At 42.3% G+C, this 27,125-nt stretch overlaps 1 protein-coding gene across 1 annotated transcript in view; it reads right to left on the bottom strand.

The window, feature by feature from the left end:
• NF1 (neurofibromin 1) overlaps window positions 1–27,125 on the bottom strand; it is a 464,504-nt gene that overhangs the window by 62,974 nt on the left and 374,405 nt on the right. The window contains 8 exon segments of the mRNA XM_030222524.1: window positions 2–63; window positions 1,166–1,380; window positions 10,035–10,314; window positions 14,818–14,958; window positions 16,911–17,104; window positions 17,735–17,937; window positions 21,168–21,508; window positions 22,702–23,134. Of these exon segments, the coding sequence (XP_030078384.1) occupies window positions 2–63; window positions 1,166–1,380; window positions 10,035–10,314; window positions 14,818–14,958; window positions 16,911–17,104; window positions 17,735–17,937; window positions 21,168–21,508; window positions 22,702–23,134 (1,869 nt within the window).

Here is a 27,125-nt window from a genome sequence, read left to right as displayed (position 1 = left end):
CTTTTGTGCTAGTTCTGTCCATTGATCCAGCCACTTGCATGCTGGAATATCTCTCATGCAAGCCTAAAAAGCAAAAATGTAATCTGAATTTATATACGGTGCCAACAAATTATAAAGACATACTGAAAAATCAAACTACTAAACTTTAATATCCTTTTATAATATACCTCATTAAAAATATAACCTTTAGCTCTCAAAATAGCTTGTGTTTAATCATACAGATTTACAGACTTCACAAATTCTATTAAAAGTGGGTAAACATACTGCAAAAACGTAGGTGTTGACAAAACTGCAAACAGGGAGGGGGGGGGGTGTATTTCCCCTGAGTAGGGATTATCAGCAAGTATGAGGGTGTGGCCACAGAGACAGCCCCATTGTTGGCAAATGATCTTGTTTACTATCTCTGTCTGAATCTTTACTAGAAAGTTGCCTGAGAACAGATACTGATCTCCACCCATTCCCAATAAAATTTAACCCATACCCACCCGTACCAGCTAAGATCCATTCCATCCCCACCCATCCCTGCAATTAATCTCCTCCAACCCCACCCATACCTGCAGGAGTCAACACTATTCACTCAGAGCCCTTCATTTCCTCCTGACCCCAACGGCCTCCCATGTTATTTTGGATGATATTCACTATTCAACCAATGAGTGTTCCAAGCCTTGTTCTGGTACTCCAATTGCCTCTCAGTACATTCCAAGCCTCATTTTGGTGCACCAATTGCCTCACTCAGTGCATTCCGAGTCTCATTCTGGCATCCCTAGAGATTCTGACTACACTCCAGTGGGAATCCTGCAGCAACTTCTTCCATTCTGCGGGAATCCCATAGTAACATCTTTCATCTCTGCGTGTTTCCTGCATTCCCCACTCCCTTGCAGCTCTCTAATCTTTACTTAGTATATTTGTTTTTTTTTTTTGGACCTGAGCTGCATGAAATCAAATTCAGGTTGCACTTGATAATGGTGCATTCCCTGGCTCAAACTTCACAGGCTGGGCCTATTTGTGGGGTGAATGAACAAGTCTGGACAAAGCAGCTGGTGAAGGGAACTCCAAAGAAAAAGCAGACATGACCTCTGGCCTTAATATTTTCATCTATCCAAGTACTTGCTTTATAAAAAAACTGTCACACAATTTATTCGGTCATTCTTTCTTTCAACCTTACCTCCATTATCTCCAGCAAAGCTTCTGTGACAGTCTCCAGTGATGTCAAAGCAAACGTTTCTCTCTCATAGGACCCAGGTGAGAACGACCTGTCCCTGTAGCTGGAACGGAAGGCTATGACTGCTGCTGACTTCACTTTACTAATTCCAAACAGCAAGTAGAATTTGGGCAATGAGAATTCTGTTAGACTGAGTCTCAAAACTTGCTTGGTCTCCTCTGTTAAGGAAAATATAGCCGATATTTAATATCTGGTATATTTTAGTACACACAACTCATGGATATCAATTAAAATTGAAAGAGCAAAATCCCAAATATCTTTCATGCAAAAATCAAATTAATTGGGGTGAGGATGCCCTACGAAAGTTATCAGTTCTTTGAAAGGCAGTACAGATTCCTTTTAGAAAAGATGGTTATTGTTTCAAATGTTTCTTAAATAACAGAGTTATGGAATAAACTAGGATCTCCTGAAGATGATTTGATTATACACCAGCTTGACAATAATTTTAATAGCTGACTTGGGGGCTCTTTTACTAAAAGGCATAAAGCGTTTGATGGTATTTTCTCTATTGTCATGTGCTAAACACAAGTATTTCTTAAAAATATTTTTGTACAGGAGAATGTTATGGGCAGGAAGTGGGCATTCCTATATTATTTGGCTAGCACATTATGATTAGCATGTGCTAACAAGATAATGCAGACTTGATGTGGGAGCACTTAGCACCTCCTAAATAATAATAGTTATTTATTATTTGCTAGTTATTAACAGAGTTCAAGTGAATTACAAAAAAATTAAAGAAAAATGATATCCAATATAGAAATGATCAAGTACAACAGAAATCTTTTCATATCACAGCAAAAAATGCTTAAACAAAAATCTTTCCGAATCTTCCTAAATGCAAGATAAGAAGGCTCCTATCTAATCTCAGGTGGTAGGGCTTTCCAGCATCTGACAAGCCTGATATGAAAAGGAAGAAGCAAAAACTCTAGTATATCAAATATTTTCAATAACACGAACCTCAGTAAAATTTTGAGAATGTTTGAGGAAAGAGCTGACCTGGGCAAATAGCAAGGCGCCAAACCATATAAAATTCTAAAAATGGTCAATTTTTTAAAAAAGCATCGCCCGTGGACAGGGAGCCAATGAAGTCCAATTAAACATGGGGAAGCTTGTTCCACACAAAGTGCACGGTAAAGTAACTTAACTACTGTATTCTGCAGGACCTGCAAACGGGTGAGAGAAGCCTCAGTACATCCCAAGGTAAGAAGGTTACAGTAATCTAGTGAGGATAAGGTCAAGGCTTGGGTAAGAATTTTCAGGTGGTCAAAAGAAAACTAGTTTCTTACATGTTTCAATAATTTCAGTTAATAATAGACACCCTGAGTAACTTTCTTTATATGATCTTGGAAGGTCAACCTGGAGGTAACATGCTACTTATGGTACTTTAGGGAAATTGATAAATCTCAATGTATTTCTCCTCATGGCATTATCCAGAGACTCTATTTTATTATGTAATAAAGAGTTATAATTAATTATTGAATATTATCTGTCTTCCATAATCTTGATATCTTTAACACTAGTTTCAAGTTGTTTCTCAAAATTATGCATTCTCTGTTCTAAGACACCTGGACATGAGACTTTGCAGATAAAGTCTGAAATTTCAAGGTAAAAGAAGATTCCAGTCCCATAATAGTGTCACAAAGATTATTCAAAGTAGTATCAGCTGGTTTTGGTGGCAAGACTGACCTACTCAACAAAGTACCAATTGCAATAATTCTCTGAGTCTGTCCTGTCATAGCTGCTGCTGCTTCCAGAATGCTGAACTAATCCTGCACCATGCCCGACAGAGCAGTTGTTGCTGATGACTCCACGAGGAGCTCAGATACCACTGCCACACCTCCAATTCCCAACTCAGCGGCAGAGGATCCTGCCTTGGGCTCACTCCTGGCTGCAGGCACAGTCGGTAGGCTCCGATATTCAGGACTGAGAGTAACGTCAGCTTCAAGCAGGATTTGTGGTTCACTTCCCACCGCATTCTCCTGCTGTGAAGCAGGTTCATCCTGAAATCATTCCTGGAAAGGTAAAGCGGCCCATCGGACCTGACACAGGCACAGATTGCTCCGTGGGGTAGGTGCAATGTCTGCCCCTCCTTTTCTGAATATATGTTCAAGGAAAACCAAGTAATAAAACAAAAAAAGTTAAATCAGGAGAGACCATGCTTCCTCTTACGCCACCTTCTTGTCCTCTAGGTGTCTTTTTCGAGGAATTCAGATAGCTATCCCAAAGAAAATTCCTCTGAAGATTTTATTCAGTGCAGATATTGGAAATTTTGAGACTGAAAGGCATTCTTTTTAGAAAAATAAAAAGCCTTCAAAAACTATGACATTACAGAATCTAAAGCACCCACTCTTTCTCTTATGTATTACTTAGTGAAATTCATCAGATATAAGATTTTATATTTTACTGAGCTATCAACATTCTCCATTTTGCACCTATAAAGGCTCAAGAGGACTACTGACACTGCAATCTCTATATGACATTGTGAGCTGTGATATGAGCCTCAAAAATCAAATTGGCTTGGGCATCAGTGAAGGAAATTCAATAGCCAATTAGACAGTGTGTGCTTGGTGACAGCAGCCCCTCCCTATCTTGGTCAAAAGAAACAAAACGTTAGCGGACTTCTAAGGGCTTTAGTACACTCCAAACAGAAGGCCAAGGCTCTCTTGCAATTCAATGTGTGCAGAGCGCTTTCACTGTAATGGGCAAGAGGCCTGAAAATGTTTTTGCCAAAACAATAAACTGATAAAGGTAGAAATCTGATACAACTTTAAGGAGAATGTGAGATGAGTGCGCAGAACTACCCTATTGTTTAAAGAATCAGTTTGTAGAGCCTGGAGCTCAATCATTCTGTGCACTGAAGTCGCCATCACAAAAAACAAGACCTTCTAGGTCAGGTACTTTAGCTCAAGGGAGCTTCCATCAGCTGGCTTAATACCATGTTAAGGTCCTATGACACGTGGGGAGACTTCAACACAGGCAAGCCCTGCATGAATTGAACTAAAAGCAGCACAGAGATTGGTTTCCCTTCTTAATGTTGGTGATACGTACCCGATTGCAAGTACCCTAATGAAAATAGTTTTCAAGCCTGACTCAGACAAATGAAGAAGGTATTCAAGCAGCTTTTGTGTGGGACAGGAAAACGGCCCTTCTATCATATTAGACAACAAAAGTCCTCCATTTAAATCTGCAAGAACTTCTAGTGGTATCTCTCCTGAAAGCCTGTGATACACTGTGAGGCAAGTTCAAAGAAGTTCTAGCTACGCTCTCAATACCTAAGCTGTGAGGGGGACGGACTCGATGTTGGGGTGCAGCAGAATCCCTTGAACTTGCATGTTCAGTGATATGGAATTCCCCAGTTTTATGGTTCTTCTCAAGAAAAGTTCCAGGAAAGGAGGGAACCATATCTGCCTTGGCAAATGTGGCGTGATGAGAATCATTGTTTCCCTGTCTTGTGGGAGTTTCAGAAGAGTTTTCAATATCAAGGGAACTGGAGGATATGAGAACAGAAAACCCTTCCCTCAATGGGAAAGATTCTGATGCTAGTCTGTTATGTGTCTTCTTTCTTGGAGCAGGATTGAGGCATCTTCTTCTTGTGAAGAGTGGCAAAAATATCTATCGAGTGCATACCTTACTCTTGAAATATCATTTGAGATACATTCTTATCTAAGGGCCTCTGATTTGGGCATAGGGAATGACTCAGCATGTCTGCAGGGAGTTGCTCCTGTCAGGTAGGAGGCCATGAGGGTCATTCTGTGAGAAATGACCCAGTTCCACATTCTGACAGCTTTCCAAAACAAGAGTTATGATCCTGTTCCTCTATGCTTGTTGATATAATACATCACCAACTGATCTCTGAAAGCTTTTAGAGCATCCCATTCTGTTCTAATTCCTGGAAATGTCTGGTGAAGTTTCCTAGAATGGGACCACAAACTATAATGTGGAACCCTTCTATAAGAACTCTCCAGCTCAGTCTGGACACATTTGTTATATATTTTTTTGACACTGTGGAATTTAAAAGGGAATGCCTTTTCCAAGATTGGATTGTTCCATCCATTAAGACAGAGAGTTCTAGAGGGGCTTTGTGAAAGAAATGATGTCCCACAGCCAGCCTGTGAGTGGACCGAGTCTATTGTGTCTGCAAAGTCTATTGAACTTCTCTTATTTAGAGACATGCCAGAAGTGATACATGCACCGAGGAGGCTATATGGACCAACATGCACTGATGAGGTTATATGGACAAACATTCTCAACTTGTCCCATGTTGATGTCCGAGGACTCTTTTGGATTTTTAATACTATGGATGCTAGATTGGTGAGTCCCTGCTGCAGCAGAAAGGCTTTCACTTGAGTCATATCTAGCAAAACTCCAATGAATTCTAATTGCGGTGACGGGCCTATTAGGACCTGGGGTAGTTTTTAAAGAACCCTACTAAATCCAGTACCCAGGTGGCTGTGCATACTGATCTTTCTGACTTTTCTCAAGATGTGCTTTTTACCAGTGAATTGTCCAAACAGGGAAACATACGCACTTTCAATCTGTCCAGATATGGTAGTATGACTGCAAGGCATTTTGTGAATACCCAAGGTGCTGATGTGAGGTCAAATGATAGTACGTGATACTGGTTAGTGGCATTTTCCTATGATAGATCTGAGATGCCTCCTGTGACTGGGATGTATCTCTATGTGAGTTTGGGCGTCCTTTAAGACCAGAGAACATAACGAGTATCATCGGGAGAAAGAGAATTAGGGTGCCTTGTGTAATCATCCTGAATTTCTCCCTTACCAGAAACTTGTTCAGGATCTTTAGGATTAGGATGGGATGGAATCCCCCATCTTTATCATGACTGGAAAATAGGTTAAAATCCCTTTCCTTTTTAACCTGGAGGAACAAGTTTTGATCACATTTGCATCTAAAAGGGAAGAGAGCTCCTTAGTGTTTCCTGATCCTGAGAACTTGACCAAGATGCTCTTGGTGGGTAATTTGCTAGAGTTTTTAATAGATGCAGATGGTATTCTATATGGATGATTTTCAGAACTCGCCAATCAGAAGTTATAAGGGGCTAGCAGTTTGTAAAAAAACATACTCCCTACTACTAGAACATTGTTTGATACAAATACTGGGAACACATTGTTCATGTGGAAGCAGTCAAAACTCTGCCTCTGGTTTTGGCTACGTCAATGGTTGAGTCTTTTCGGTACTCTGCTATCTGGCTCGAGAGGAAGGTCCCAGTCTATTAAGGGAAGAGAAAAAAGGGAGTAGGATACCTATGCCTTTGAAAGTAGTAATATCTCCTTTTCCCTCACTCCAACACTTCATAGAAAAGGAGGACAGGTCAAAGGTGGGCCTGGAGAGGGTCTTAAGAATTTCACTGTATTGCTTGATCAGGGTAGCAGTCTCCTGCACATTAGCTCTAAAAAGATTCTCTCTATGGCACAGCATGTCAGTAAGCTTTTCCTGCATATCATATCTAAGGTCTGAAGCCCAGAGACAGGCAAGTCTCTGGGAACCAGTATCTATTTGCAGAAGCCCTTGATGTCATATCAAAAATATCACAGGTCACTCAGACCATGTATTTTCCGCATTCCTTCCTTTTCCCAATTAGTGGTCTTCTCCCAAGGGACTGTGTGCAAACTCCCCAACACTGTGCATAATATTCCATAAATACACGTCCATGAACAACTGATAAAAAGCTATGCAGAAAGTGAGCACAGCATTCTGAAAGAAAACTTTCTCCCAAAAGACTCCAATGTCTAAGTTTCACTCCCTAGGGCCACGGAAGAATGAGTCTTTTTGAACGTTTGGCTCTTTTGGGAATGGATTCAACCACGTTGAATGGTGTCACGTTGGAATGGTGAGGAAGCTGCTGCTTCTTGAAACCAGGAGCCTTTGGATTCTATACACAACCTCAACCTTCTAAATTAAATGGAATGGCATCAGTTTCCTGCATAAACTAATAAATGAAAGGTTACTCTGGTGAGCATTTTCTTCTCTCATGTGGAGGAGGTGGGTCTGATGATTAAGACAGTTGAATTCTCTTCAAAGAAAACATCTGGCTCATAATCAGAATCCCTGTTCAGAGTCAGGCCCAGAAATATTACTCCAGAGTCTGGGTCTTTGCCTGTCTTAACCTACTGATATCAGAATCAGGCATTGGGCATCAAGACACCAAGGATCTCCGATACTTCACTGAAGTTCTTCCCTTGATGCCCTGGAAATCGATAGCAGTGCAAACTTCTGAGGTCTTTCAAGGTCTTGGTGTAGATGCCCCTCCTGCAGGCAGTATATGTCTTCAGCAATGTATCTCTTCATCAACACTGACTCTGTTGAATCCACAGTATGGTGTCAAGCAAAAAAGTGTTCCATTTGCTCATGAAATCTCCTCATGAGCTGCTTCTCAGAGGCTGCTATTGACTAAAGTGTAGGGAAAGAAGGATGAGTGGTCAGGTCCTTCAGAGTCAACTGGGGAATACTGAACACTAAGTCTTGGACTCTATCTGACTGCTGAATCCACTCCAGTACTAAGGAGAATGAGTGATCCTCAGATCGGGGCTCTTCAAGCACACCAGCAACATTGGTGCTCTCGAACCATGCTATGACGAGGTGTGATGTCCATGTGCCCCAGTTTCTACCTGGCATTTGGAATCAAAGTCGCTTGATGTCATAGTCAAAGAAAAATCCCTTCTCTTCTTTGGGTAAGACTCATATGATTATTGGATTCTGATGACATCTATCTATGGACAATGTCAAGAGTGAATGATACATTCTTGATACCAATACAACCCCAGCATTTGATGCTGCTCTGGGACTCATGAAGACCAATGCTTCCGATGCCAAATTCAAAGGACTGGACTTCTCTGTGCCAAAAATACTTAAGCCCTTCTTAGGACATCTGTGAACATAATTTACAGCAAAAAGGGTTATGTCAGACCCAAGGCATTGCAGGCACCAGTTATGGTATCTGTAATGAATGACCCTGTTGCACTGGGTGTACTTCTTAAAGCTGCTGGGGGCTTTTTACAGGAACATCTTGTACATATAATTAGCTATTCTGAAATCAAATGACTTGATTTTGAAAATGAGTACTCTGACTGGGAGCCTGAGATCCTCACTAAGGTCTATACTGGGTGATGCAAAAAAACAAAAAACAAAAAACAAACAAACCCACAAACCTGAAAACAACTGAAAACCTAAGTAAAACTCTAACAGGGAAGACACACTGCATGACAGTAACAAGACATGAGAAAAAAATTTGAAAAAGCATAAATTAGCTAAGAAATGTTATCTTGATGAAAGCTTCAGTGGCAGCATCTGACCGGCTCTACAGAAAGACCAAGACTGAGGTGGTCTCATACGACAGTAGCAAGCAGGAAGTGGCACACATGCATGATGGAGTGACTCAAAAACTCTGAGTTTAAGCTGGAGAAGCTTCCCACATGGGCTCTTGTCAGTGATGTCACCTATGCTGTGAGAATTTGCTATCCTGCTTGTCCTCAGACTAACAGGTTGTACCCTCTCTTTTTACCATCTTTCAATTGAGAACACAAGGAAAAGCAAGTAATTTCCCTGTGGTCTAAGACAGTAGCTTAACATGTCAAGTTAGAACATGGCCATCATGGAGTCCCCTATATATGAGTATTTCTCCAAATTTTGTAGTATTACTCAATTCTTACAGCATTAGCTTATCTCAGGCATTTCACATCTAGGGACTTCTAGACTATTTGTTTTTTGACATCTTCCTTTTTGCTACCCTCCCACATCATATATGGAAATATTAATGTTCCTCTCCCTTCTGGAAACTTCACAGCTTTTGGTCATGATAAGCTATCATGGTCTAGCTGTAGAAAATAACAGAAAAAAAGCACTAACAGCTTTCAAAATAGGGACACAGATCCTTTTAATCATGTACCTTGAACACCAATCTTGTATTAATGACCCGACACAGGCCGTGTTTCGGTGCACAGTGCCTGCGTCAGGAGTCAATAGGTTATATTCTACACAAAACGGAGATACCTCCCTTCATGATACAAACTGAGCGTAGTTTCTTACTCCTCTCAGTTGGAAGCGAAACAGTCTTTCATACCGGGATTATGAAGGACTGTTTCGCGTCTGACTGAGAGAAGTAAGAAACTACGCTCAGTTTGCATTGTGCAGGGAGGTATCTCCATTTTGTGTATCAGGCCTTTTAACCAGAATCATTTAAGAATAACCCATTGACCCTTGATGAAAATACTGTGTGCCGAAACACGGCCCATGTCGGGTTATTAATACAAGATTGGTGTTCAAGATACACGATTAAAAGGATCTGTGTCCCTATTTTGAAGGCTGTTAGTGTTTTTTTCTGCTATTTTGGACTTTGTCTTGTACTTTATACCCTCTCTGTTTTGGTTTATGGTCTAGGTATAGGACACGGCATGACATCTGGGATATGCTTTAAGAAAGCTTAGGTCACATCGTCTCCCCTATTCAAGCTAAGTGGCGGATCCTGTCAGTCCCTCAAGAAGTGATCTCAGAAGTCATATACCTAGCTTCTCTGGAAGACCAGCAGTGCCATCAAAAGACTAGATTAAGGTAAGGGTATCACATCCTGGCCCTCCCAAGTACCAGCAGATAATACATGGAAGTTTATTATTTTGATTTTATATAATGTTTATGGTATATGCAACACAGTACAAATATACAATGAAATTTCACACAAGATTTCATCTATGTGTTATAAGTCCAGTAGGTTCATTTGTGATGTTCAGTTTGGATAATCCAAGGAAACAAAAATAATTAACCTGGAAACATAGCACAATGCCTTACTTGAACTTACCACTGAAGTTAAGTTGGGAGCAGGTACACAAGGAGTGAATTATATTGATGACCAGGCCATGGGTGGAAGCTCTCAGAGATAGAGGACCTGTGGCCACCAACAAAGTGACTACGTGGAAAAGATAGGGAAGGTGTGCTGCTACATCCAGGGAATTGTTAAAGGACAGCATTAGCATGTATCGAGCCAGGATGGCAATATCATCCCACATCAGGTGCTGCTCTAATGTAGGTGTAGGTGACAAGCAGGTTTTATCAATTATTTTGCACATTCTTCCAATCACCTGCATGCAAATAAAAAAGCTTTAATTTCAAGCACATCAAATATCACATTCTGTCCAAAAAGTAGGATGATTAAATAATTTCTAAGTTTCTGATATAATACAGTGTTAGTCTATACAAGTAGTGCACATAGTGCTGGGTGTGCATATGTAACAGTGAGCTGTAGAACTTGCATGGTGTGGGAATGGCAGAACTGTATGACTAATGCTCAAATGGCATGAATTGGAGCCAGGAGGAGACAGTCTGCATCAGAGGTTCCCAGGGGCGTAGCTACAGGCCCACCCAGTTTGGCCTCAGGCCCGCCCAGAAGAAGAACTTTACCCTCTCCCACCCCTGCCGCAGTGCTTCTTTTAATGCTGTCGGCGCTGCTGTCCAGTCTCCCACCCCCGCGGCGGCGCTTATACCGCTACGGTGCTGCCTGCCTGACAGCAATTCTACAGATGCATCACAGACATCCAACGTCCTGCTCCAGGGCCTTCCGCGTCCCGCCTCCGTAAACAGGAAGTTACATCGGCGCGGCAGAGGGAAGGCCCCGGAGCAGGACGTCGGTGACGCATCTATAGAGTTGCTGTCAGGCAGGCAGCGCCATAGCGAAGTGTAAGCGCTGCCGCGGGGGTGGGAGACTGTGCACAGCAGCCGATAGCATTAAAAGAAGCGCTGCAGGGGTGGGAGAGGGTGAGGAAGTCAGTGGGGTGCTGGCCCGGGAAGGGGAGGGAACAGAAGGGTGAAGGGTGCTGGACTTGCTAGGGGCAGAGGGTTGGAGGGAAGGGAGAGAGGTTTGGGATTTGCAGAGGGGAGGTTGGGGGGAAGGGGAGAGGTTTGGGATTTGCAGAGGGGAGGTTGGAGGGCAGGGAAGAGGTTTTGGATTTGCAGGGGGAGGTGGAGGGAAAGGAGATGTGCTGGATACGCAGAGGGTTGAAGTGAAGGGGAGAGGTGCTGGACATGTAGGGGGGCTGGATGAAAGAGAAAGGTGCTGAACATGTGGGGGGGGGGGGGGGGGGCTGAAGGAGAGGTGCTGGATATGCAGATGATGGCTGAAAGGAAAGGAGACAGATGTGGACCTGCAAGGAGGGCTGGAGCAAAGGGAGAAAGGTGCTGGACCTATGGGAGGGGTTAGAGAGAAGGGAGAGAGGTGCAAGAAGAAAGAGCCAGATGCATAAGGGGAAGGAAAGAGAGGACGAGAAGCTGGTTGGGGGGTGGGATCAGAGAGGAGAGGGACACATTGGTGTGGAGGAGGGAGAAAGGGGACATAGGGAAGTATACAGATACAGAAGGGAGATTATGGGCATTAGGTGGGAGCATGGGGACAGGGACACAAATGTGAGATACTGTATGGGGATGGCACATGGGCACAGAGGGGTAATACCTGACGGGGGGGGGGGGGGGGGGGGATGGGGATATGGAATAGAGATAAAATGCTGGACACTGGAGAGGGGGGTATATGGACACAGAGGGGGGGAGATACCAGACAAGGGGGAGAATAGGAACACAGAAGGGATATGCTGGGCATAGGTGCACAGAGGAAATGATGATGGATGAGGGGATATGAACACAGGGGAGATTCTGGACAAGGAAATATAGGAAAACAGAGATGGGAGATGGATGATGGACATGAAGAAAGAAGAAATGTCAAATAGGAGACACTGGCAAGTGAGTTAAGAGAAGACAGAGGGAAGCAGAAACCAGAGACTGGGACCAATATGATTTGAGAAAAAATAACCAGACAACAAAAAGGTATAAAAAATATTTTATTTTCACTGTTGTGAATATAACATGTTGAATTTGAAATGTACATCTTGCCAAAGTTGATGTTAAACATGGCTGGGGTCCAGGACAGAAATCTAGGAAATGACCCCAAAGTCCATTACCAGGCTATGCCTTCAGCTTCCAGCAGGTGGGCTTTCTCTGGCCAGGGAACCAGGCACAATTGCCCTAGTTGCAACCACTAACACCATCCCTGGCATGTGCCATCTTTATATTTTACACAGGAGCAAATGCCTTTCTTTCTTGTTTCTCTGGTGTTGTACTACATATGCAAGGTCTAGTTTCTTGGGGTTTCCGTTTAATTTATATTTCTAGAGTTTGTGGTCACTTATTCTGTATTTGGCATTTGTGTCTTGTGTGTGTGACTGAGGTATTCTGTTAGCATGAAGTTTCCACGTAGCATTCTGTAGTAATTTGGCTTGTTCAGCTTTCCTGATAAATGTATTTGTATTTTAGGGCCCTACTATAATATTTAAGGCACTTCTTTTTCATAGGTAGGATCTTTGTTTTTGGAAGTTAGTGTTGGCATGGTAGATTTGCTCTAGGTTCTGAGTGACTTTTGTTTTATAGATTTTTTTTAAAGTTAATTTATAATATGTCTGTAATTGAGATTACACTAGAAAACAAAATTTCTTTATATGATGAGTTTTATGGAGAATTGCCCTTGCTGTGCTCTGTATCCATTGTTGGTGGACGGCCAGGAGGTTCTCTGGATGCAGAATGTGTTTGGCTTCAATACCATATATGTGTTGGAGGACCATAGCTCAGTGGGGTTGAATAGTGCAGTCTATTGTACTTCCCTTAGCTCTAAATTGGCCTGCAGCCACTGAAGCCTGCACTAGAACCCTCATTGAAGTTATGGGGAGTGGGGTATGGACAGAGTATGAGTGCATCAGGTTGCTGTTTTTTCTCTTTCAAAAAAGTTGGCAACTCTAGTGCCCACCCATCCAACCTGTTGGCCCACCCAAAAATTGCCTTCTGGCTACGCCACTGGAGGTTCCAAGAGTACACAGGAATAGCAGTATATAGGTGTCATGCCACACTAAACAGAGGTAAAAGCACATGGGATTAGGGCCCATGTGCAGTAAGTTGATCTGCATGGCTACAGCAATGGATTTGACAGAAAGAATCACTGGTGCCTGGATGGCCAAACACAGAGAATTCAGCACAGGCAGATCTCATTTAAGCTCTGGCAGCAGTAGCAAGGCCTTGATGTCCACCCACCCAGCTACCATGTAGGGCTCTGTCATCAGACATAATGACCATCAGGGGTTCAATAGATCTTTGCCTGTGAGTTTTGGAAATTACAATATTACAGAAGCTGCATGGTCCATTCAAGTCAGACTGGCAAGTGTCAGGGGATGAAAGCTGGTAAACATGGTCTAGGGAGGTTAAGAGACTGGGAGGATGCTCAGGAACACTGATTGATGGCAATGCAACACAAATGAGGGCTAGCAGGAGAGATTGATAAACTGGTGGGTAGGTCACAGCATGTAAGACTGGTGAGGAAGAACCTGGGAGGGAGGGGGGAGAAAGGTGTGAGGGAGTAGGAACAAGGAAAGAGGAAGAAAATGTAGCCAGCAATAATATTCATATCATTTTAAACCTTTTTAAAGGTTTCAGCACATTTTAATATATTTATGCCATTGTTTACATTCAGTGTGTGACAAGAATATCTGAGTGAAAATAATGATAGAGAGAGACTGTACCTTGTCTTTTATTTCTGTGTCACTAAATAATGCAACAAAAGTTAAATCTTTAAAGGCTGAATTAGAAATAATCTCTGATAAGCAATTGAAGATGGATGGAGAGTTGAGAAAAATAAGTGAAGTCCAAACCCAGGTAGTTGGTGAAAAATTAATGACTATAAGGAAAATTGAAAATTTAGAAAATTCCTTGCGGACTCAAAACCTAAGACTTTTGAATTTTCCTTTGAATGACTTAATATCACCGAAAGAAATGTTCTTTAAATTTTTGAGAGAGGAGTTTAAGTACTCTGAACAAATGTATCCTCCTGTACACAAAATATATTACTTGTCAGTTAAACCACAAGAAAAAACACGAGAACAAAAACAAGAATCTCAGGTTCAGCCTGGAGGTCAAGCACAGGACTTGGACCTGACTACTTTTCTAGAACAATCCACTGAAGAAGAAAAAAAGAGATCTACGTTAATTGTGAAGTTTGTCTTCCTCCAAGATAAAGAAGCAATATTGAAACTTTATTTCCTGAGATCCAAGATAGATTTTCTAGATGGGAGAATTCTTATTTTTCCTGATGTATCCAAGTGGACACAAATGCAAAGAAAGAAGTTTCTTGAATTAAGACAAGCTGTGATATTATTGCAGGCCAAGTTTCAATTGCGCTTCTCGTGCAAATGTGCTGTAATATACGGGGACAAGAAACTTATTTTCTATGAGGTTGATCAACTTTCTGATTTTATGAAGGCCAGGAGGCAATCTGGGAATTCCTCATAGTTTAAAGGGATTGTATAAATAAGAAGCCTAAATTTTTGTTTTGCTAATTTTGTTAATTTCCAACTCCTCTTGGGTTATTCTTTAGGATATCTTGGGTCTCAATAAGTGGACTAATTCAGAGCTTTGAGTCAGCTGTTGTATGTATTTGAAAATGATTTTTTGAAACTAAGTGTATCATATGCCCTGTAATATTTCCTCAAAGATATTTATCTTTGTAAACCATATGTTTAAATGAATACATAAATAAATAAAGAGAGAGATTGTACCTTGCTTGAGACTAACTTCACGTTGCCAGAAGCCAAAGCTACAGCTGTGTCTGCCATAACTTCAGCTTTAATGGATCCCAAACCACCTGTAGCACTAGTTTTGATAAAGCTGTCCAGAACCACATCCAGCAGATCTGTGATCTATGAGAGGGAAAAATCAAACAAAACACACACTCAATATTTTTTCTTGTTGTTTTTATTTTTTAAAATCCCCTCAACTGAATAGCACATAATGAGCTTGCCCACTAAACCACATCATTCTCTCCTACACAGTTATGATCAATTGCACTGAACAAACTACACTATTTGTTTTGATACTAAGCCACCTGGCTGAAAGAGTGGATGTGAATTGCAATAGCCTTGAGTATGGGGAAAGGAATATGTGGCCCTTAGAAGATGAGACAGGAACATCCATGGCAAGAAGCACTGAACTACTGTTAAAAACAAAGGGAGTAATATTAAACCCACAGTAGTCAGTGTTTTTTTAAATTCCGGCTGCCATGGGATTATTGAGAGCTGGCCATAACAGAACTCCAGCGTTAAAAATCTGGGTACTGAGCAGCTGCTGGAAACTAGTCAGGTACCACTGATGTTCAGCACTGGTACCTGGATCATTATCTGGGCAAGCTAGGACAGCTATTTCTCTGACCTAACTTGCCTGGATAATTATCCGGGTACTGATGTTGAATATTGGCAGTACAGTAGTACTTGGAAAACATCAGGCTCTGCCTTAGCTCCATTCTCAGATTGCCCTGGCACTACCTGGAGAGGGCAGAGGAAGTCAGACATGATATTCAGTGGCATTATCCAGATAATGCTGCTGAATTATCACTGTCTAAGACTGGTGAGTACTAGTTATCTGGATAGCAGGTGCTGCTACCTGGATATCTAGCTTTAAATATCAACCTCAAAGTTGCTCATTGTTTTTTCTTTTTTTTAAAGGTCACAAGGATTTGTCCTACTGCTCTATTCTTATGTCCTCATGAATACAATAAAGTCTTCCTGTTATGATGCAGACAACCATGCAGGTTGCCAATGGTGTGGGACAGCAGCATGTTCATCGGCTTTACGATTTGAATTTTAGGTTTAAATACTTGTCTTTCCAACTCTGAGCTCAAGGCAACTTACATACAAGTATAATAGACATTTTCCTGTCCAAGACGGCTTACAATCAAAGTTTTGCACCTGAGACAATCAAAAGTTAAGTGGTTTTACTAAAGTCACAAGGAGTGCCAGTGGAGAATTGGGATTTGAACCAATTTGTGACTAAGGTATCAGAAATATGTTTTAAAACCTCTGAAATGGTATACTACACTAAGGTGGTTATAATAGGGGCAAGTTGGTAAGGTGACAATACATCTTCGGATAATTTCAGTCTATGCTATTTGGTGTCGGGGTGGACTATAAAAATGTAAGTCCTCCCCAACATGGTGAGGTTTAGGGAGGAGTCTCAGGTTTGTGTCTGCTATTTTGTTCATTTATAATATTTTGGTGGTTTATAATACTTATAGGAGGGGTGGGTGTTGTTTTGTTCCATAGGACAATAACTGTACTATTAGATTATGACTGTCCAGGCTTTCCTTGAGATGGCATGCATTTTGACTTTGTGGGGTTGAACTGAGAATGTTTGATAGATTTACAACTGCTAAACACAGATGGGTAGTACAAGGAGTTAGAGAAGGAAATGTTAACTTCTAAATCCATAATAACTAAATGGAATAAGGAGAGTTAGGATATTATTGGGTGGGGTACTGGCTTCTTAAGTTGATAAAAACTGGTGATATATTCATGCTACTGCAATATATACTACCTATGTTATATGAACTGATTGTTTTTATAACTTTGCATTAGTAGTTTGTATCTTTTTATTATTATTACTAATTGTTCACCAATACAAATTGTTGAAAATACTCTGAAATAGTTGGAGAGGACACATTCCATATAACATGTGCATAAAGAAACAGAATCAAGCTTACCAAAACCTGCTGTGGATAGATACTCTATTCTGAGCTAATCTGTTTCTGATTAAAAAGAGATGTTGAATATATCCTGCAGCCAAACACAATACAATGTACATTTGGCAAGTTCAGTACCTGTCCAAGGCTTCCCCATATCTTCGCCTGAATGGAAGGATACATCTGCTTTTCATTGATTGTCATAGTTATCAGCTTATCCAGAATAGCACTGACTCGCTGCCGCTTGGCATCATCAGTGAGTTTACAGAAACGCACCAGATTTAGTAACCAAGGAGTCATATATTCTAGGCAAAGGTGCTTTAGTTCAATACCTGTTCAAAGGAAAAAGAGGGAATACAGTACACTTATGAAAATGAGAGGAGAAAAGCAGTCAATTTTTTCTGTTTTTTGGGTGGGGGGGGGGGGGGGGAGTGATAATTTCTCCTTTTTCTTCCAGCTCAACTGGAATCAGTACTGGGATTTCAGCACCCATGAAACTTCATCCACAATCATCCAGAGATTTATGCTCCCTTCACTGGGCCTATCTTTCGACTGGTCACTGAAGTGAAGGTCCTGAGGCCAGGGACCATGTAGCAAGGTTCCTTCTAGATAGAACCCCGCTTCCTGGGCTCTAAATTTAATCACCAGCTGTTGACCTTAATGATGACTGTGATCACTTCCCATCACCGGAGTTGCAAATATTAGCTCTGCAGACCCGATCTGGGATATAAACTGGAGACCTTCTATATTGTACCGATAACAGTGATATTGAGCCCCCACACTCTCCCCCATGGAAGTCACCATTAGCCATATGAAAAATGTGAATGCACTGAGAACTTAATCTGTCAAATCCTAAATTGTATAATACGGATTATATAATACAGCCACACAAAATTTCTGGGCTGTAGATTTTCAGTTTCAAACATATAATCTCACTGTTGACAAAAAGGAACTGTACTCACTAGATTTGCTGAATCCAGAAATGCACTCTTCCAAAAACTCTAGGGTTAGATGGGGCTCATTAGCTGCCAAAGTCTTACTTATGGAGACAATGAAAAGGGTGTTGTTGGCAGGGATACACAGACCTGAAGTCTCCAGTAACTGGCCTTCAATCTTTAAATTAAAGGTACATGTTAAGGCACACAGAAGATTATAGGCAGCAGACCTGAAACAAAAACATAAGTGACGTGATTTAATGCATCACCTTTACTCCTCATGGTTTTTAGATTTGTTCTAGTGGATTTCCACATGCAGCATCATCAAACTAAGTAAACCTAAATCCAAAAGCTTTACTATCATAGAAAGCACCAAACAAATGTCTTCTAGGGTCTAGATCTGGGTGCTAACCTTACAGCAGGTCTTGACACATGCAGGTGCCAAGGTTGCTATAGTGACTAAGAATTATCCTCGGATGTCCACGATTTTCTTACCTTTTATAAAAATATTTACCACCACTACCATCCTGCTCTCTGCACTGCATTGCCCTCTATGAGTTTCAGTCATGAGGGTAAAGGAAGCTCAGCTCTGGTCTTGCGGTCTCAAGTCTCACAGGGCTAGTTTTGGAATTCTTAAATCATACAGCTCAAACTCAAAGAGCCGTGCAGTGCACACAGAGCAGGAAGCTCCTGTTCCCCAAGGCAAATGAGTAGCGCAGGCCGGGTTGGGGAGCATCCTTGCTTCCAGACGTCCCTAGGGGGGTGGGTGTGTGTGCTGCTTCCTAGGTGGTAAAGGGACAGCTTGGAGGACGAGGTTATAGTTGGTTAGATGGGAAAAAGATGCTTGGAGGGGTGGCTGACTGACTTCCTGGGTGACAATCTGGTGGGGAAATATATGAGAGTGAGAGAGACACAGAATGAAAGAGATATGGGAGGATATATGAGAGAGAAACAAAGAGAATGGGTGATGACATGGTGGGGAAATATGACACAGAAAGGCTGGGTGGTGGCCTGCAGAACTGAATTAAAAGCCAGATTTACTTGTTTTGTAAATAATTTTGGATGCATTGGATTTAGATTTACTACATTTTCTTTTTCCTTAGCCATGGAAAACAGCCTTAGAGGCATATTTTCAAAGCACTTAGCCTTCCAAAGTTCCATAGAAACCTATGGAACTTTGGAAGGCTAAGTGCTTTGAAAATATGCCTCTTAGTAAATAAGGTTCTAAAGGAAGTGTGGTAGACCTCGGAGGGGGAGCTCTCTCCCCTTCAATTTTGGTAGAGATGGGCATACAGAAGGTCTCAGCCAGTGGCTCCTAAAGTTTTGGGCTGGCTCCTAAATTTAAAGAAAATTTGTTGAGACCTGCCCTACAGTATATGTATGCTTACAATAACTGATGTAGCAGGCAGAAGACATCAATTTCAACAAATAGTTACAGAAAAAGTACTTATTAAATAGTAGTCTAGTTTGTTAAATCTTACACTAATCTGTAAAAACTGAAATAATTGAAAATCTACATAATTTGATCTCTTGTCCTTCATTTAAGTCAATTTACTACAATTTTTTTTGCATGCCTGTTTGGTATAAAAACTCTTAAATACCTTCTTTACCTTCTTGTGGGGAGCCTATAAAAATTCACAAAAACATGTTCTATTTTATACAGGTATCTTAGGTTCCTATGTGTCTTTATAAAATAGGCTGCCAAATCTATGAACAGTAGTGAACAAATGCTCACAAAAATTTACAACTGCTCTGAGAAACATTCAACTGTGTGTGCATACTCTGCGTAGCCATACATTTTGATAAAGTTATATGCATATTTTGCAGCGTCGCCCCAGGGAACACATAAAAATGGCCATGTATATGCCTGTATACATACATTTACCCGCACAATTTTATAACAGCTATTTTCTACATGTAAAACATGCTTTACTTGGGGCAAATGTTTTATAGAATTGCAGCTGATGGCAGTGGAATAGCATATTCAGAAGGGGCCTCAAATCTGTCCTCAGAAGTGCTCTTTTAGGTTTGACTGGGAATGAGAGAACCAACCTACATTTGGCAGGTTTTCTAGAGAGGAACACACATTACTGGTGATAAACCACTAAGCAAGCCTTACTTTTACAATCCCTGATTCAGTCTTCCATCGACTGATCTTATAAAATTTTCCAGTCATTCCAATCAATAAATTCTTGGGGGAATTCTATGCAAAAATGTTTAAAATGTAGCAAAATGCTGCACAATTTATAGTGTTTTTTTTTTCATTCAGAATTCTCCCATCATGCCTGAAATCCTCTCCTGTCTTTTACTTCCTCAGGCTCCAGCATCCCCAGTTCCCCCTCTCACTTCAACCACAGTTCTCTCTCCCTTTAACTCTCAGCAAGACCCCTGATTCTGTCTGCTACCAAAGTGTTCTCCTATATGCAATACACCTCACCTCTCATTCTCCCTCCACAGGCACAACCCCTCCCTCTTTCTTCCTTCTCCCCTTCCCAGCTTTCATTGCTTCTCTCCCCCATCCTTCCCCATGGCCCTCCCTCAACCTTTATTCCTCCCACACCAGTGGTATACGCTCAGCATGCTCTGTCCCACCTCCACAGCACAATCTCGGTTTTCGATGCCAACTCTCCCATCCCCATGGTGCACCCTTAGCTTTCTCTGCTCCCACACTTCCATGCCACACTCTCAGCTCTCTCTTATCCCTTTCCCCTCCATGACACACTCCCAAGCTTTCTCTGCTCTCTCCAATCCCTATGGAACACTCTCACCTTGCTCTGCCCCCCATCCCATCCTCATGGTACAAGTCACCTTGCTCTGTTCCCCTCTCATCTCCATGGCATAAACTTACCCTTGCTCTCCCCAACTCCCCACAGCACACACTCAACCTTGCTCTCTCCCTCCCCCCAGTGGCACTCAGCCCACTTGGGCTTGGTCTGCCTTCTTTTCCCTTCCCTCCCTGCCATGAATGTGCATGCCTTCTCCTCTTCCTTTATCGCCCTAGGCCTGACTGTTCATGTGAACAATATGGTCCTCCATATATAGTCCTGAAGTTATCTAGGAATTTAAAGGGGGTTTGGACAGATTCCTGAGGGAAAAGTCCATTGAACATTATTATTTTTTTTTTTTTGGGGGGGGGGGGGGGTTCCCGGGTTCTTGAAGCCTGGATTGGCTGCTGTCGGAGACAGGATGCTGGGCTTGATGGATCCTTGGTCTTTTCCCAGTATGGCGGTGCTTATGTACTTATGTAAAGGGAAAGAGATCAAGGAGAGATGCTGATGCTGGTGTCTGCAAGTGTTGAATTCTGTGTAGAATTGAGGAGTAAATAATCCTCAGCTGCTACAGACATGTTCACAGGCAGCAATAATATGCAGTATCAGAGCAAAAGTGCAAGGAACAGCCACTGACTAAAAATTTCCTTTTTTCAGGTAATGAAAAACCTAATCAGTACAAACAGTATTACCTTAGACTTGGATCAGAGCTTCCCAAGTTAAGCAATGCAATGTTGAGTAATGTTCCAGGCACATCCTTTGGACGGATTTTAGTATGTTGTGGAATGGAATCTGGCTGTGACAACTCCCATCGAGTCCTTATGTGAATGATGGACTGGACAATGGCTTCACACTCCTGGTGCATGAAAGTCAGAGGTGTTCCCTGGTTGGCAATAGTTAGTGTGAACTGATTCTCATCCACAAGACAGATCTCCTCAATCTCGGAGGCATAATAAATATCGTTGAGAAATACAGACTGACCTAGGACTCTTGTTCGCTCTGCAGATGTCACCTGAACTGCCGAAGAACCAACCTAAGAGAACACAGACATACAAATTGTAATACCTAGAGATCAAAGTGAAAACATTCTCATGACTATGGAGCAGAGAGTAAAAGAAGGGGAGCCTAGGAAACTCAAAATTTTACAAAACTTTACATTGGCAGTGATGCTCAATTTTGTACTGAGAATTAAAATAAAATGTTAATACAGAAGCAAACGTTTAGAATGATCAACTCAAATATTAGTAGACACTGAAGTTGAATGTTAGTAATTAAAAAAAACAAACAAACAAACCCAACAACTTCACATTTGGCTATCCAATATCTAAGAGAAAACCAATACTGAGCAGATCTAACAATTAAAGGAAACTGAAATTATGTGCTGTGACATAAAACAGATCGTCATTTAAAATTATAACAAACCTGAAAGGGAAGAAAAACAGTGGAAAATGTTCATTTAAACCTGCACTAAGTGGGCAGGCGAGGCTCCTGCCAAATTAAATTCTGCATCATTTAAGTGGGCAGGAAAGGCTCTTGCTTGCATACTATGCTGAACGGGACAACCACTAAAACTTAGCTATGTAGGTGCCAGCACTAAATATTGATCAACTGGCACCCACATAATTTCTGGGTCATGCCCTCCAAGTCACCGATTCAATCTTCTTCCCTGATCCCCCCCACCAACTACCCCCCAAGTTCGATCGCCCCTCCATATTCCCCCTTTCTGATCCACACCCTCCAGACCTCTTGCTACTCCCAGGACTTACCCACAGATAACCCCTGGTAGTCTAGGGGCCGGAGCAGAAGCGATTCCCTTCTGCTTCAACCCATCTGGCATTAGGTTCAAAACAGAAGGCTGACCCTTAGTGGTAGTCTTGTAGTAGTACCACGAGGGGAGGTCAACTTTCCACCTAAGGGAAATTTGACATATGATTATCCCCTTATGCGGGTCCTGGCTTTTACTCAGCTAGGCCTTGCATAAGTATCCTATGCAATTCCTCCCAAGCCCCGCATAAACATCAGTGACCAGTTCATGCCTGGATATTCAATGACAATAGCTAGGCCATGGCCTGGCACTGAATATCTGGGTCTAATTTAGCTGGAGGTAGTCATTGCTTACAAAACCAATGACCACCGCTGGCTGAATATAGACTTTTCAAAACAGGGACATCTCCACATTCAAAGAACACTTTATATACCATTATTATATCATAAAATATTACAAACCTTAATGGAAACTTTGGTGTCTTTGTGGGCCAGTTTGAGAGCATTATGGAACACCTTCAAGTCCTCCTCCAAAGTTAGGGTGGCAGCTGGTAGCTTCTGTTGCTCATGTTCAATGTGCTCTGCCAACTTTCCCGAGGGGTCAATGAAAATAAGTCTCTTGCTACCTTTTAGGCCAGTAAGCAGTCTTTCGTGATACTTAGTATATTCCCGGACCCAGGAGTTACAGTTGTAGATGTAGACTGCTGTCACGTTTTCGTATGCAAACCCAGGGAAAACGACAAACCACTTGGAAAGGAAGTCAGTCTTAAAGCGATTGCTGGGCCCGGCATGAGTGAGATCCACTACAATCTCATATGGCTTGGCATAGTATGGCTTCAAAGTCAACAACACATGGTATATTAACAGATCCCCATTTATCTGGCCAGTCTTGAATCTTTTTCAAAATAATAAAGGAAAAAAATTAAAAAGGATGTTAAGGGGCTCTCAGTCTTATTTTTAAATAACATGCTAGTACTTGAATAATGGATTGTAAAAGTGGTTTACATACAGAAATCTGAAAGATTATTCTTGACAATATGTTAATTTTGAGCAATAAAACCAAATGGAACAACACAAATATGTAAGCAAATGGGCAAAGGTTTCTTACCAGTGACATCACTGTAAGAACTCATCACTACATCAGAACTCACTGAAAATAACCACAAGGGGAAAAAGACAAATACACTTTTAATTATTTCCACATTCTATCAGCAAGGACCTCCTGTTTCTGTATTTTCTGCTAACCTTGTTAAATCTTATCACATGGATGTGAATTACTATTGGAAAAGCTATTTAGCATTATAAAACTGACCAAAGTGAAAGTATGGCACTGTAGGACAGCTGCACCACAAACCTCTCCCAAACTCACGACTACCAAGGCCAGCAAAGAAAAATGAGAGGCACAGGTAGTGATAACTCTTCCTTTGTATGTTAAGCTTCTTTTAGGCCATGTACACTGGGATATTATTTGGATGATATTTATCTTATAAAAGGCAACCTACCTTACATGTCACCAACCTGCAGTGCCTTGGCTTAAGTAATATATAAGCTAAAGAAGAGTGATTTCATTTCCTTATGTGTTTCAAAGATATGGGGGGGGGGGGGGGGGGGGGCAACAAATTTCCCTTTCTTGAACCTCTAACAAGCCAAACTCCTCAATTTGGTTCCTTTACTTCTTGTGTTTGACCAGAATACTAGTTATAGGGGAAACTGGGAGCTTTACCATACGGTATTTCAATTAATTTTACCAATCTATGTGCCATCATATATAGAAAGCGCATAGTAGAGAGTGTCACACTAAAACACTTATAATCCCATGGAAACATATAACATGACATCTAAAAAACACTTGAAAGCAATTAAATCAAAAATCTAAATCTACATTTTCCCACTCTATTCTATTGCCTAAGGGATCACTTAACCCGCAGCACTAAAATAAATGGCTTTTTAATCTCGTTCTAAAACATCAACTTCTGGAGGCCCTAAGGCTTCACAGCCTTCAGGATAAATGCCCCTACATTTGTCATCATGATTTAAGTAATGGTAAAGTAGTTGCTGAAGAGTGACCTCTGGTATCAGTGCTATGTGTTGGCATGCAGCAAACTTGGGTATCATTTTCTGATCCTCTTTCTACTGAGCCCATGGCTGGGAATGATGTAAAGGTAACAGTTCACAGCTCTTCAGGGAAGTCTCTTTAGTTTAAACACAGTCTTAACCAGGGCCTGCGCTGCGGCTGACAAGGCCCAAAACGCAGTCTGTGGCTGTTGACTGCCACACCACAAACACAGCTTGTAAGTTCTTCTCTCTGAGCTTCCAGATCTGGCTCCAGCCAGTCCTCAGAACAGGGCTTATAAGTCTAAAAACCAAAAGTTTGCTTACCTTAGACAGGTCACGGTCGCTAGACATAGGCTGTAAAGGCATATGCTGGGACTTCAGTTCATTCTTCCCTGGACCTCTTTAACCCCACTCTGGCCCTGCTTTTATACTTCCTGGTTCTGATTTCACCGCTCCCATCTCACTTCCCCCCCCCCCCCCCCCCCCAGGGACTAGTGGTTTTAAGGTGATTCAGGTTATCTGAGGGACTAATCTTGAGAGGCAGTGTTCCAATAACCCTCACATACCCTCCCCCCCTCAGCTCAACCCTGCTCAGTTGAGTGCCTGCCATATCAGGATCTCCCTCCTGAGACAAAAAATTTAGTGTTAGCATGGTCTTGGTCCACCCAATGTCTCACCCGATAGCTAAAGGGCTGAAGGCTAAGGAACCAGTGTATGATACACGCATTTGAGTCTTTATGTCAAGCCACACAGTGAAGGGGTTGATGGTTGGAAGGTTTCCAGGGCCCACTTGACGGTGAGCGCCTCCTTCTCAATCACTGCATATTTCTCCCTTGGGAACAGCTTACTGCTTATGTATGCCACCAAGTTCTCTTCCCTGTCCATTTCCTGGGCCAGAACAGCCGCAAGGCCAATTTCTGTTGCTTTGGTCTGTACGATAAAAAGCCGGTTGAAGACTGAGCTGACCAGTACCAGCTCAGAGGAAGCATCTAGCTCTTCAGTTCAGTGTGTCCTTTCTGCAGGCTTCTTCTATAAGAGGTGGGTAGGTTAGCGATTCTGATTTCTCAGCGAAACCTGGAATAAACCAGCGGTAATAACCAAATGAGTCCAAGGAAGGTTTGTACTTGTGTGGCACCTGGGTGATTGCCTCTACCTTCTGGATCTAGGGTTCTTTCCCAACTGAGTACCCCAGATACTGGACTTCTTGTCCTCCCAAGAAGCATTTTTTAGGATTCACTGTTAGCCCAGTGGTCTGTAGATTATCTAAGTACTGCTTCTGTCTGGATGAGATGGGTCCTCCAATCATCTAAGTAAGAAGCCATGTAGTCTCCATGCAGTTTAAATAGACTGTTCATGAGGGGCTGAAAGGTAAATGGAGCCCCATGAAGGCCAAGTGGCAACACTATGAACTAGAACAAACCCTGGGGCATGGAAAAAGCTGTCTTCTCCTTGGCGGCCAAGGTAAGGGGTACCTGCCAATATGAGGTCCAAGGTCGAGATGAATTTGGCTCCTCCCAGTCGCTCGATGAGTTCATCTACCCTTGGCACTGGGTAGGCCTCTAGTTTGGGGCCAGCATTCACCTTCTGAAAATCAATACAAAACCGGATACTCCCCTACACTACTGGCAGGCCTCTTGGGTGCAGCCCTCCCTCTCCAAAATGGCAGCTTTTATTTCCGCATAGGTGGCTGACCCATCTTAGACTGCTGTCTGGCTGCTACCAGTCAGTAATTTCTCTTGATAAGCTGTCTATGCCACTTCTGGCCAACTAGTAAGACGGCGGGTTTTTCAAAATTGGTCATGAAATAATCCAGGTCATCCTTGGGTACTATCTTCACTAATACCGGAACAGAAGGGTGCAACCTGGGAGACTGCAAGGATCGTGTCACCTGGGTCAGAGAGCTCTGCTGGGCTTCCAGAGATCTTTGAGAGGCTTGCTGCTGTTCCCATTGCCTCTGTACTACTTGCTGCAGCTGCTGACAGACTTCCACTAGGTCCTGGAGTAGCCTCTCCATATTTCTGCTGTAGCGGTCTCAGCTAGAAATGCGTATTGAATGAGGAAACCAAAAATAAACCCTGTCTGGTACTAACTATCCAACCCCCCCCCCCCCCCCCCAACTAGGGCAGGGATAATCCATTTTGCCCAATGTCCTGGTGTGATATCTTCAATAGGCCCAGAGCCCTAGAGGCTAAGGATATGACTTCCTCGGGCAGGATAAACTCAAGATCCCACTTTTAACACCACATGTGATAAGGCAAGCGAGGGCTGAGGGTGGGTCTGCACAATAACACAGCTGGACAAATGTGTAAAAATGAAACAAGTGCTTTATTAACTGAAATCTGAGACCTGTTACGTCATAGGGCCAAGAACAAAAGATGAAAAGTCTATTTAGTTCAGATAACACAGTCTTAACTAGGGCCTGTGGCTGACAGGGCTCAAGACACAGCCTGTGGCTGTTGACTGCCACACCCCAAACACAGCCTGTAAGCTCTTTCTCTCTCTCTCTTAGTTTTCAGGTCTGGCTCTAGCTAGACCTCAAAACAGGGTTTACAAGTCTCAAAACCAAAGGTTGGCTTACCTCTGCCAGGTCATGGCAGCATACGCTAGGACTTCAGTTCTTCCTTCCCTGGGGCACCTTAACCTCACTCTGACCCTGCCTTTTATACTTCCTGGTTCTGACTCTACCCCTTCCATCTCACTTCCTCCCTGGGCAGGACTAGTAGCTTTAAGGTGACAGGCTGAGGGTCTATTCTTAAGGGTGAGGGGCAGTGCTCTGTACACCCCCTCACAGGGCTATACTTTAATAGTGTGAACCAAGCAAGTAATGTCTT

Source organism: Microcaecilia unicolor, chromosome 13 (assembly GCF_901765095.1).
Source record: "Microcaecilia unicolor chromosome 13, aMicUni1.1, whole genome shotgun sequence".
Classification (NCBI taxonomy): domain Eukaryota; kingdom Metazoa; phylum Chordata; class Amphibia; order Gymnophiona; family Siphonopidae; genus Microcaecilia; species Microcaecilia unicolor.
The sequence above is the reverse complement of the archived record's forward strand: the minus strand, read 5'-3'. Positions and strand labels throughout refer to the sequence as shown.